The sequence below is a fragment of the Tyto alba genome, unplaced genomic scaffold (assembly GCF_018691265.1).
Source record: "Tyto alba isolate M040663 unplaced genomic scaffold, T.alba_DEE_v4.0 Super-Scaffold_44, whole genome shotgun sequence".
Taxonomy (NCBI): Eukaryota; Metazoa; Chordata; class Aves; order Strigiformes; family Tytonidae; genus Tyto; species Tyto alba.
The window spans coordinates 10,906,336-10,918,847 of record NW_024881320.1 but is presented as its reverse complement, the minus strand read 5'-3'; the positions used below and the strand labels follow the sequence as shown (position 1 = coordinate 10,918,847).

General features: G+C 62.9%; 1 protein-coding gene across 4 annotated transcripts; it reads right to left on the bottom strand.

The window, feature by feature from the left end:
* Positions 1–302: 302 nt before the first annotated feature.
* Positions 303–7,376, bottom strand: LOC116965381 (carbonic anhydrase 15-like). Of its 4 annotated transcripts, none has more exons than XM_033008413.2 (8): positions 7,139–7,376; positions 5,459–5,494; positions 3,443–3,613; positions 3,078–3,238; positions 2,277–2,369; positions 1,873–1,939; positions 1,501–1,667; positions 303–807 (listed from the first exon to the last, which is right to left on the bottom strand). In XM_033008413.2, the coding sequence occupies exons 1-8, from the start codon at positions 7,203–7,205 to the stop codon at positions 589–591; spliced, it is 981 nt and encodes a 326-aa protein (XP_032864304.1). In that variant the 5' UTR covers positions 7,206–7,376; the 3' UTR covers positions 303–588. The 4 variants fall into 4 exon arrangements, with proteins under 4 accessions (XP_032864304.1, XP_032864306.1, XP_032864305.1 ...); XM_033008415.2 differs by lacking the exon at positions 7,139–7,376 and adding an exon at positions 5,657–6,555 and having other exon boundaries at positions 3,443–3,543; XM_033008414.2 differs by lacking the exons at positions 5,459–5,494; positions 7,139–7,376 and adding an exon at positions 4,637–5,447 and having other exon boundaries at positions 303–620.
* Positions 7,377–12,512: the final 5,136 nt, after the last annotated feature.

The window sequence follows — 12,512 nt, the reverse complement described above, 5'->3', positions numbered from 1 at the left end:
GTCCTTGGGGACAGCCCTGTCCCTCCATCAGCCAGCCCCAACCCTGGGGAAAGCAAGCACAGAGTCTGCAAGGACCCCAAGTTGCATGCAGGGTCAGGATTTGGCCCTGGGGATTTGTTGCACAAGGAGGAGAGGGGGAGTCTCACGCCCACCTACACAGCCATGTGCAGGGCCAGTATTCCTGAGTGCCACCCAGTCACTGTCCCCCAGCTCCCTCCCCACTAATCCCACACCCCTGCACCCAGCACCCTGCCTCAGGAGCGCAGAAGGGACACAGAGCCAAAGAGGCAGCGACACACAGCCACCAGTGAGGACCTCGGCTTTATTCCAGCCCCTCCAGCATCCCCTCCTCGTGGCTCCCACCGCCTGGCTACAGAGGCATCACAGGGAGGCTTGGGGCTTGCAGAGATTCACCTCTGCAGAGATCCAGGTATGCAAAATCTTTGCCTAGCCGAGGTCTTGACGCGCTTTATTTGTTTTTTTTTTTTTTTTTTTCCTGTTTACCCATGAACCAGACGTGTTGCCTTCCCATCACCGTTGCAGCGGGGCGATGCTCATGTGGAGACCGGTGAAAGGCTGGGCCAGACCCTATGGGGTTGGTGAGAAGGGGCCGAGCAGGGCTAGCAGGAGCAGGAGGGAGAGGAGCTGGCAGCGGCCCCTGCACGGGGACCCGCCGCTGGCTGTGGCCGCCCGGGAGGCGAAGACCTTCCGGCTGCGGAGGGGCTGCGGCGGGCGGAAGTTGTTAGTCATTTTTAGGAGCACGGGGCCGGCGGCCGGGAAGTGGAGGGTGCTGACGAATGCCCGCAGCTGCGCAGGGGGAGAGGCAGGGGTGGGCAGCCGCTTCGCTGGGCACCCTGAGCCCCCACCCACTTGTGAGCACTCTTCTGTGCTGCCCCGCAGCCGGTGGCATGGCACCTATGGCGTGGCCCCACGCCAGCGGGTGTGTCCCCCCCACCCCTCACTGCTCTCCCAAAACCAGACCCAGAGGATAAGTATGTGAGCCAGGGCCTTGCAAAGATCGGCTCTTGAGTTTTAGAGGAGCTAATCATGTTTCACTGCCTGTGTTGAGCACTTAAAGAGCAGGTGGCCCATGACACCCTCAAGGAAATACGTCTACTAAGATGCTTGGGCAGCAGAGGAGAACATACTCCATCCATCCATCCATCCATCCATCCATCCATCCATCCATCCATCCATCCATCCATCCATCCATCCATCCATCCATCCATCTTCTTGGAGCCTCCCCTGACCTCCGCTCCCATTTTGCTTTCTGAATACCGGGACTGGGTGGGAGAGCTCTGCAGATGAGATTTCTCCCCACTGGCAGGTGGCCATGGCTCTGTTACTTATCCCTCATAAAATTAATTAATTGCCAGGTTGCCAGGAGCATTATTATAGAGATGACTTTCCCTGTGCTCTTGCTTAGGGGTCGGGAAGGGCGAGGAGAGGGGCCCCCTAGGCAGTTTGGGCGCCGGAGTGTGGGGCTGTGCATGCTGGTACCTGCTCCCGGCCGATCTCCACCGGCTCCTCGAACACGGTCCAGACGACAACCTCACTGCAGTCAGGGGTGGTGAGGGAGCCCTGGTAGCGGTAGTACCTTGAGAGCTGGCTGGTGCGTGGCAGCAGGGTGCTGAGGCGGAAAGTGGAGGCCAAATCCACGGAGTCCCCTGCGGGGTGAGACATCGGCCCTCAGCCCATCCCGTGCCAGGGACATGGTGGGGACAGCAGGGCCACCCCCATCAGTTTCCCATCAGACAGATGGCCCCACGGACCGGCAGGTCCCCCCCACCCAACCCACCGGGGCACAGCCCTGCCCTCCTGCACCAGGGTCTCTCCCCTTTCCACCCCTGCCCCAGCGAGGAGGCGACTCACCAGTGTGGGAGACGTTCCTCAGCCCGGCCACGATGGTGTTGTAGTTGGTGTTAGGGATTTCGGAGACCTGCAGAAGGGGAGAATAAGCGGCTGGGGCAGGGCAGGGCCGGGTCATCCGGCAGCGCCGAGCATCCGCAGGCAGAGCCGGCCCCGGCCCCGCACTGCCGCAGAGCAGCGGTGGGGATGGGCGAGCTCCCAGCCAGCACCCTCTTGCACAAAGCCGGCGGGGGGGTCATGGCACCTTTCACCACTGAGGTTCCCCAGCACCTCCTGGCCTTGGCCCAGCCTTCCTGCCCCTTCTCGCTCCCTCGGGGCAGCCGTACCACGCTCCACCAGCCGCACCACAAGCAGCCTGATCCCGGGGGGTCCCCCCCCACCGGCAGCGTGAGCCCCCGCAGACCCACCTGGAAGAAGAAGCCGAGGACGGCCAGCCCGTTGGGATGTCCCTTGGCCTCTGCCAGTGTCCGGTACTTGACATTGATGTGGACGATGTGCAGCTGGGGAAAGCACAGAGGGGCCAAGCATGGGCAGCCACTCCCGTCCGACCCCCGGCAGCGGGGTGCTCACCCACAGATCTCCCTGGCTAGCCTGAGGCAGCCAGACATTGAGGTAACCACCCCCCCAAAAAAGCCCTCCTGGTCGCATGGGCGCTTCCTCAGGGTGGCCACTCAGAGGATCAAAGCACCCCAATGAAATGAGCATCCTTTGAAGGGGATGGGGAAGGGGGGCCAGCAGTCCTGGGGCGCTCACCAGCTGCAGTACATAAATTTTGCTTTCCTCTGGCAGACAATTAATATTTTAGAGGCACAGAGCCTCTCACCGAGAAGGATCCCAACACATTTGGCACAGCATGCTCCCGCACACTCTTGCCTGAATTCACTGACCCAGCGTGCAGTCCAGGTGGGGCACAGAGCCCTGCAAACCCCACTGGGACAAGGCAGCTTGGCCCATGCATGGTAAAGAAAAACCTTGAGTCTCACATCAGCTGCTTTTTAACCACCCAAGTGACAGGCACAGCGTCTGTCCGTATCCCACCATCAGCACACAGCTGCGGTGATGGGGAGCACAGCTGAACCCGTTGGTGCAGCATCACAGAGCCCAGTCTCGTTGCTGCATGGCAGCCTTAGGGTGCAGCAGCAGCATCACACCTTCCCATTGCACCGAGGGCCACCCAGAAAGCTTAATGGGTGTCTTTTCTCACCTACCTCCATGGGGAGCTGGTGCCCGTCGAGGGTGTGCTCGGAGCCGTTCCCGGCAGGGCTGCCCCAGTGGAAGTGGAGCTGCAGCGCGCGGTACCTGCTGGGGAGGCCCCCGCCGCTGATGGTGATGTGCTCAGAGGCCGACTCACTCGCCAGGCTCAGCATCACTGCAAGGTCAGTGGGACAGGGTAAAGATGGGGGTTGGGATGGGGGACAGCCCTGGCGCACCTAGGCTTGTCCTCCCCATGCTCCAACCCAGCACTAACACAAACCCACGGAGCCGGAGCCACCCCAGCACCCTGCAGCTTGAGGGTGGAGAGCACCCGGGAGTGGTGGTGGGACAGGGAAGGGTGCCTGGCTGCAGCACTCACCCGTGTGCCCGTCATTTGCCAGCCTCCACTTGCCCGGGGGGGCCTGGTCGTAGCCCTCGAAGAGGATGTCCCCGAGGCCGCTGTCCCGCTGCAGCCGGCGCCTGTCGATGTTCACGGGGGACTGCTTGTCACCACCGCACGTGGCTTTCAGCTCCTTCCAGTGGCTGGGGCCTGCGGAGGAGGAGCAGGGGCACCGCGGGCAGCCACCGAGCCACTGCCACCCCCGGGGGGGACAGGAGGCCAGGGGCGGCTGCGTCCCCTGCCAACCCTGCTGTCCCCAGTCAGCCCCACGTCCCGTCCCGTGGGAGCCACCTTCCTGCCTGGACAACTTCCCTCGCTATTGATGAGGGGGGACTTATTGCAGCCTCATCCATAATTCAGCAGGATTTCCTCACAGGGCTGGGGGCTATATTTAGCCTGGTAGCCGTGTCCATCCCTCTGTGCTGCTGCTGGCAAAGGGCAGGCTTTTCTCCCAGCCCCTTCTGCCAGTCCCTACAAGCAAACTCCCACTGCAGGGCTGTACCAGCTGCCATCCCCCCCATGCCCCCCAGGCTGGGCAGGGGGTTGCTCTATGCAGAGGGAGCAAAATACCCCATACAGTGTCCACGAGGGAAGGACAGACCGGAGCTACTGAGAAAGGAGGACAGAGGACTTAGGGCCTATTCACAGAACACATGGTTTGGGGTTTACCACATTTTAGCCTGCCCACGCTGGTTTTGCCCAGTTGTGGCAGGTGACAGTGCACCCTGGCCACACAACTTGTCCTGAGGCAGATCCCGCATGGGGTCCAGCGTGACCACATGATGCCTGTCGGCAGAGGGCCCTGGGAGAGCTCAGGGCACCCCTCCATGGGCACCGCTGGCTCTGCTCTGGCAAACATTATGGCTGGGCAGCCTTTGGCTGACCCACAGACTGTTAACAGCCATATCCCATACAACCAGTATCTGAGGGGGCTGTCCCCCCAGCAGCGCCCCATGATTCAGCTCTCGCATTTACCGACCTTCCTCTTGGGCAGACAAAACCACAGACACAGGGTCACCTCCACCTCCTGCCCCCAGGGCTCAGCCCTTCTTCCCTTCTCCTCTCATTCCTCCAGGCAGCTTTTTGCCTGGAAACCCTGAGAACTGCAGCCTGGCTGTGCCGCCACCCCACCAGCTTCCCTGCACGGTGCTACCAGGCGGCCCCACAAATTACCCAGTGCCTTCATTAAGGGACCATTCCCCGCGGCCCTGCTGTGGGCACATGGCCGGCTCCACGCTGCCCAAGCCGCTTCCCACCGGCCTTGCTCCCCTGCCGAAATCTGCCCTCGCCGCCGGCCTGATGACGTTAAATTGCTGGTAACACCGAGCGCTGGTCCGGCAGGGACAAGTGGAGCCCAGCAATTCATGCTCGCCGGCTACAGCCGATGTGCCACGGCAGCTGGGCACGGGGCATGTAAACCCAAGAGCTATAAAACACTTGGCCCGTAACAGCTGATTAAATGCTCGTTGATCCTTAATTAACCTTTTACAAGCTATTTGCATGCTTTGAGACAAAGTGCCCCCAGCCATGCTTCCCTTCCCCAGCACGAGGGCTTGCTGCCTGCCCAAACGGAGCCGTCCCTCCTGAAGCCAGGCCCCTGTGCCCCACGGCCCCCTCCATGCCAGCACCTTGCTGGGGTTGTTAATAGCACATTTTAAAACAAGGGTTTAATTTGCTTGGGGCGAAAGGGGGGAGGCTGGTGCTGCCCCAGGAGCACCCAGACCTGACTTGGGTAGGGGGCAGTGGCTGAACTTGTCCAGCAGGCTCAGGCACTTGTCTCTGGTCTCTACACCAACACGCCTGAAAGTGAAGCTCCTCTAACCATTCCCACCTTGGAGTGATGGGGGTAAATTTGCCCTTTTCCAAGCCCCACTTTGCCCTGCGGCCATGGTGATGCTGCCCCAGGTGCCCTCAGCCAGGCACTGTGCAGAGACACGGGGGGTCTGAGCCCCGCACAACCCCGACAGCCCCCATCCCACACACGGCACTACTCACCACATTTGGGGTCCTGCGAGTCGTAACACCACTGCCCTGTGGGAGAGAGGAGAGCTCAGGGCAGGTGATGGAGACAGGCACCCGCAGCCATGCCCTTCCCCCCGATGGCAAGGGCACCCCTCGTCACAGCCGGGGTCCCGCCGGCACTTGTGTTCCTCCCGGTTATTCTTGGCGCTGGTATTTTCGCACCCTCCCTACCTCCCCCGGCCGCTCCACAGGGAAACCTCCCTCAGCATCGCTCCACTCCGCTCCAAGGCGACCAAACCTCACTGCTCATGGGGCTCCTTCCCCAGCTGCTGCAGGGCCATCCCCCCCTTACCCACCCTGGGGAGCTGAGGCAGACCCTTACCCCACACCAGACACCTCACTCCCCAGCAGCCTTGGGTGAGCGGGGAGCAGAGGGGGGGGCTGCTGCAGCCCTCCCCTGGTGCTTCCCGCAGCTCCCCGCGGGTGGGCTGGCAGCAGAAGGCAGCTGCTGGGGGCTGCAGCAGGCAGGGGGTGGCGGTGGGCAGGCCTGTGCCCACGCTGCAGGGACGATGGCTCGCCCCGTCACTCAGCCCCGTCACTCAGGGCCACCTCAGCCAGCGCTGCCGAACTCCTACCAGCGCTGCTGCCCGCGCTCGGGGCAGCTACGGGGACCACGCGCTTGATGCCGGCTGCCAGCGCAGCAGATGCGGGGATGCCAAGGAGACACCAAGGAAGCCGGAGCTCTGCTCCTGCTGTTTGTGCATCTGTCCGGGGCCACCAGGTCTGCAATGGGAGCAGGGAGCCCACCCCTTCCCTCCTCAGCTCCCCATCCTGCTCCTGGCAGGAGGCACAGGGCTACCCCGTGCTGCCCGGGGCCAGCCTGCGCAAGAGGTCCCAGCTGATGGCCGAGGGGCCATGCCAACGGGTCGGCTGCAGGAGAGCTGAGCCACGCTCTCGTACCAGCCGCGGCCGCTCGGACCAGCAGGACGAAGGCAGCCTTGCCTGCTCCCACCTGTGCTGCCCCAGCCTGCAGCACCGCATCCAAATCCTCACTACGGTGGTACAGGAGACACCAGCCCCTGAGGACAGCCGGGATTGGGATGGTGCAGGACTCGGAGTGTTTCCAGGGCAGGGACCTTGGGCTTTCTTCCTTGTCCAGGAGGAAGCCAAGCTCCTTGGAGACCCTTGGATCTGTACCCACCAAGCCCTTGCCCGACCTGGAGCACCACCTAGCAGGAGCCAAGCCTGGCCCAAATACAGGTGAGCATCCCAGCGTCTCGGTCCCGGGACAGCAGCGCCGGTTTGCCCAGAGGTTTCATCCTCATTGGTGTCTCCCGGCAGCACAGGTCTGTGGCATGGGTGGGCTGAAGCCCAAGACCCAAATGCCCCAGGGGTACCCTGGCCTGGACAGTTAGTCCCAGGCGGGCTGAGACCTCCCTGAGCCCAATGGCACAGCAGGAACACCCACCAGTGGGGAGGAGGATGGTGGGAGAGCAGATGGTTCCTAGGCCAGACCAGGTCCCCCAGTCCCTGCCTCCAGCCCTGCAGGAAAAGACATCACCCCCCCCCAGCACATGGGAAAGGGAATAAATGGGGCTGGCACAGGCGCACCCCCAGCCCCACACCCCACGCCCCCTCATCCTCTCCCACCGTGGGGACCCGCCATGCCCTCCAGCCACCCCAGGAGGAGGGTGGGCAGGCAGCGCATCTCACCTCCCGCGGCTGCTCGGACGACGAGAGGCAAAGTCAGAAAAGTTATCCCCAGCCCCTGCGTCCCCATGCCGGTGGCAGGGATGGGCAGCAGTGGGCAGGCGGCCCCGCCGCGACACCCTGTCCTCCTCCGCAGTGCGCCCGGGCAGGCGGTGGGGCGGGAGGCAGCGCTGCCAGCGCCCAGGCAGCCCGGAGAAATCCTCCGCTCCAGCCTGTGCACTGCTGTTAAATATTCATCACAAGGGCTGAGTTTTAACTCCTCGGCTGCTAGGAGGGAGCGGGGGGGGGGGTGGGGGGGGGGTGGGAGGGTGGGGGGGTGGGGGTGTGGCGGGGGGGCAGAGGGGGAGCAGCCCAGCCCCCAGCCAGCCCCACGCACTGTGCCAGGCCCCTGCCCGGGATGCCAGCCCAAGGGCGGGCGGCAGGGACAAGGCAGGGGAGCAGGGGGTTGGCAAAGCCTGGGGGTACAGCATGCTGCCCAGCCTGTTCCCCTCTGAGGGGTGAGGGGGTGGCCCCCCAGTACCATCCTGCTCTCCATCCCCAAAGCAGGGGTTCGGCACCATCCCTACTGCGCCCCATCCCACTCCCCACACGGTGCCATGGGGCCACAGATGGACTTCAGCGGGGCTGGCAGTAGTCAGAAGGGGCTGGGGGCACCAGCTCTGCCCCATGCCCTCCCCACTCTTTGCAGGCAGATGCTGAGGGACAGCCTTCCCCCCACCCCGTTTTGGCAAGCCCCAGCCAGCCACAGGTCCTGCATTTCCCACACTGGGAAACTGGTGGCTCCCATCAGGGACTCGAAGAGGGGTAGGCAGTGCCACCGGGAGCCACGGGCCAAATCCAGCTCAGCCCTGCAAACAAAGGCCCCTCCCCAGGCAAAGCCCAGCAGGTACCCACAGCACCCTGTTCTTGGGGTACATGTGGCCTCCGCAGCCCCGCTATGGGGGACCCTCAGACCCTGGAGTAACCGAGGAGCCGCACACTGGTGGGGCAGGATTCGGTCCTTTCCCCTCCAGCCGGCGCGAGGCCGCACCGCAGCGGCTCCGGCTCTCACAGCCACGCAGCACGGGCCGGCCAGGGCAGGGGGGCAGCACCGGGCGCGAGCCTCAGCACCCACCCGGGCAGCACAGGAGCCCGGCACAGGCGCCCCGTGCTGGCGGACACGGCTGTTCAGCTCCTCACCATAGAGGCAGCGCTCGCTGTCCCCATTGCAGCCGTCCAGGCAGGTCCCACGGGAGCCAGTATCTTGCCAGTGGAACTCTCGCAGCGGGCAGGTAGGAAGGGGGTGAAAACACGGGAGCGTGGTGTTGTCACATTCTCCTAAAATATCCCTGCCATCTTCAGGCAGCAGTGGAAAGGAGGCCACGGGGCCCAGCCCGCAGCTCCTCTCGCCGGCAGTTGGCCCTGGCTGGGAGTGCTGCCGAGTCGCTGCCAGGATGAACAAACCTGGCAGCAGCGTGAGGGCAGCGGGAAGAAGCCTCCTGCTGCTGGTTTGGCCGGGGACGGGCTCCGGCTCCGCGGAGCTGCTTGGCTGCCATGTGCTACAAGGGGACACCACACCCAGTGGGGCTCAAACTCAGCGGGGGCCTCTCTGCAGCATCTTCATCCCCCCCGGGGCAGATCCAGCCCCAGGCAGGTGCCTGGGCAGCACCGAACCACATCTTTGGGCATGGGCACGGGGTGCCAAGGAGGGTGGCAGCGCGGGGCTCCTCCGAGCTGCTCTGGATCTGCGCCATGGTTGACGCTTGGCCCCTGCTCCAGGGATGAGGTAGTTTGCAGAGGACTGCGATCATCCTTCCGGAGCAAGCCGCAAAGGGTGGGCAGGCAAGGCGGAGAGTCTCACCGGGTCAGCAGCCTGCCGCCGATTGCTGCTGGGAAGGAGAGGGGCTGCTCTGGCACCCAGGGAAGAGCGACCTCCTTTGGAGACGTGAGCCCACCAAGTGGCACAAGCACCCCTGCCGTCCACCTGCAGTGGGATGGCCTGGAGAGCCAGGCAGCCAGGGAGAAGCCCAGACCCTCAGGGCTCAGGAGCTGATGGGACCCACTGCCCCTGGGCTGTTGTCCCCCAGGGCATAGGCCAGGACAGAGGTGCCCCCCAGGACATCCTTTTGGGTTTTCAGGCTTCTCCGGTGGTGATTTTCAGCAAGGAGGGCAAGAGCAGCAACGTCACCTCAGAGACCGCATAGCCAGGGACACCAGCAGCACCGTGTCACAGCATGCGACCCAGCACGAAGCAGGAGGGAGTTCACTGTCCCACACAAGGTCCTGCCAGGGCAAGGAGTGGCACATCCAGCCCACGGCCCCGCAGGGCCCGGAAAGCCCTGCATGGCTGGAGGGGGGTGCAGAGCCCCGGTGGGGCTCAGCACGGCCCTGCCGAGGGGCAGGAGCGGAGCGAGGGAGCAGAGAGGGCTGCAAGGCATGTGGAAAGGCAGCGGCAGCACCGAGGCGCTGTGCTGTACCCCACTGCCGCCCATCCCTGGCTGCCCTGCTCCCCGGGGCACACGGCAGGCTGCTGGCACCAGCACCAGGCAGGAGCAACCTCCAGTTTCTATAGGAACCAGATCAAACCTTGAAAGAGCCACTCCGTACTTACCAGTCCCTTGCTGCCGCGGCGGTGGTGGGGAGCTCACAGCCGATCCTGCAGCTCTGTGCTGTCCTTGCAGGGAGAGACCACGTCCATCATCCTGCCACCATGGAGCCAGGAGACAGGTGAGGTCCCAGCAGGCATGCTAGTGACAGCACCAAGGGCAAGAGCCATGGTGGGGGAAAAAATACCGCTGAAAAATAAAAATAGTTACTTAAGCTGCAGCCATCGATCTGTCACGGGCACAGTGCCACCCTGCTGGGAACCCCCACCACGTGCACTGTCAGCAAGCGCTGCACCAACACGCGGCGGAGGTGCCAAGAACAGCTCCTGGAGGTAAATCCTGCGCTGCCGCCTGGGAGCCCAGCGGGGGACCTGGGTTGACGGGAACAGGGACGAGACAGAGACTTGAGCTGCCAAAGCGTGGTTCACGTCACCCAGGGATGGGTGCATGAAGGGTTGTGGGCATCCAGAGAAGCAAGCGCAGTGGGGAGGTGAAGTTCATGGGCAATAAATACTCCAGCCACTTCTGATTTTCCATGAAGGTCTTTGATCTCTGTAATAAGCTGCTGTTAGCCCCAGGAGCAGGGCAGGGAGCGCAGCAGGAGCCCGCTGCTGGTGCTGGCACAAAGGAGGCACTGTGGCCAGCAGATGTGGGCTGGCCACGTGCCGCTGCACAGCCCCTTCATTCATCCCATGCTCCTGCCACCGGGCTCAGCCACATCTCCCCCCTCCTCAGCCTAGCACCCCCGGGGTCACTGCTAGCACACAGCCCCTACCCATCTGACCCATGCCCCCAAGTCCCCAGCCCTCTCCCAGGGGCTAAGCACTCCGGACACAGGCAGCTGCTAATTAATAATTCCCTCCCAGGAAAATGCATTTTAAACAGGTAGGAGCTTACAGCAGAAGGCTGCCCAGCAATGCCCCCACCACAGCACCCAAGTGTCAATGCTGGCGGCTGCCCCCCTCGCACGTGTGTCCCCCGGGGGTGGCCGTGAGCCCCAAGTGGTGGCTCTGCTCCAGGCACTCCTGGCTGCTCCCCACAGCAGCCACAGCATCACCCCTCTCCCCAGGCAACAAGAGGGCAGGAAGGAAGGGCAAATTTTATCTGCACAGGGTCTTGCAGCATCAGCAGAAGCCCAACGGGGTCCCCGCCAGGCTGAGCCCTTCCAAGCCTTCATGACATCAGGCAGCTGCTATAGACACATATTTGTCCCCCTCCAAGACCAGCAATGAAGGAAGAGCTGCATCCTGTTGCCCTTAGCGGAACCAGCGTCGCACAGCCCGGAGCTGAGATGAAGCTCTGGGAGCTGGGGCTGTGCTGGTCCGGGTCCAGCAGCGACGGAGGTGGCTGCCGTGGCAGCTGCCCTCTGCGGGCGCAGGAAAGGGAGAGCAGAGCCCTCGGCGGCACCCGCCGTGACAATGACACTGCACGCTGGATGGCTTTCAGCAATGAACGCATCCTGCAGCCACGAGCAGGGCATGGGGACAGCCCAAAGATGCTGCAGGGACTTGTTCCACAGCGCTCACAGGAAACACTCAAAAAAACCCGTGAATGTTTCTGAGACCTGAGCTCCCAGCCCAAGGCACAGGCAGGCAGCACCAGGGCTCTTTCCCTGCACCCAAAACCAGCCTCTCTCATGGGAGGCTGGGAGAACAATTTTTAATTAACTACTTCCCCCAAGTAAAGTGAATTTGCCTCTGCATGGCTTTGGAAAACCTGACTCCAGCACTTGCACTGCAGGCCACTCCGGGAGCTGTCACCAGGATGGGGGTGAGAACGCAGGGGTGAGGGCAGCGATCCCCACACTCACTGCCCCAAAACAGGCAGGGGTAGGAGCCAGCAGCACAGCTCTCCCCCCTCCAAAAGGGCCCACCCTCTGACCCCACCAATGTTTGGAGTCTCAAGTTGTGTTGTTATGAGTATGTACAACAGGACAAGTAACTTGCACAGCAGGAGGCAGCAGTGATGCTGAACACACCTTGCTGGGACAGAAGAGATCCGACAGTTTGACTCAGAATTGCTTCATCCTTGCATCCCACCAGCCTGCCAGCTCCAGCTGCAAGCCTGCATTACTAAATGAACGTAACTGTTTAGAGAGGCTTATTTATCCAGCAAGCACTTTGGGGAGAATATTCCCTGCTATCAGCCAGCTTTGTTAAATAGCTGAGAGTTACTAGCTCATTCAGGAGAGGCAGCATCACCTCACAGCTCACTGCCGGCCAAGGGGCTGGGGGCAGGAGAGCTGCCTCTCCCCCTGCACACCCCGGCTCATTTCGTCTCCCCCAGCTCCGAGAGGATGGCAGGTGCCTGGGGTCGGTTTGAGCAGAAACGCCATCTGCTGTACACCTCCCCGCAAGACAGACAGTCCCAGCACCAGACGGGAAACCTCCTGCACACCCCGAAACATGGCTCTTGGCCGCTTCTCCTGCCAGCCCACCCAAAGTCAGCCCAGGGTCCCCCCTCCAGCCCCCGTACCACGCCATGGGTGTAAAACACAGCCGAGGGAAGGGTGCAGTACCCAAAACCTTCCCTTAGGCATTTGATTAAACGTTTGGAGCTCTGATTTTCGGACTGCTGAAGAGATCGGGAGAGCTGGACCTCCCCTCAGGCTTTTCCAGCCTCCCCCGTGCCTGCTGGGGGCCCAGAGGCAGCCGGGCTCGGTGCCAATGCCATCCCCCTCGGACACCACGGTGACCCTGCCTGACTCAGTTCATTCCTCGGAGCCCTGCTGCCCCTCGCCAGGAGCTGGGGGGCTCGGAGGATCCCCTCCCATCCAGCACAACCACCTGCAC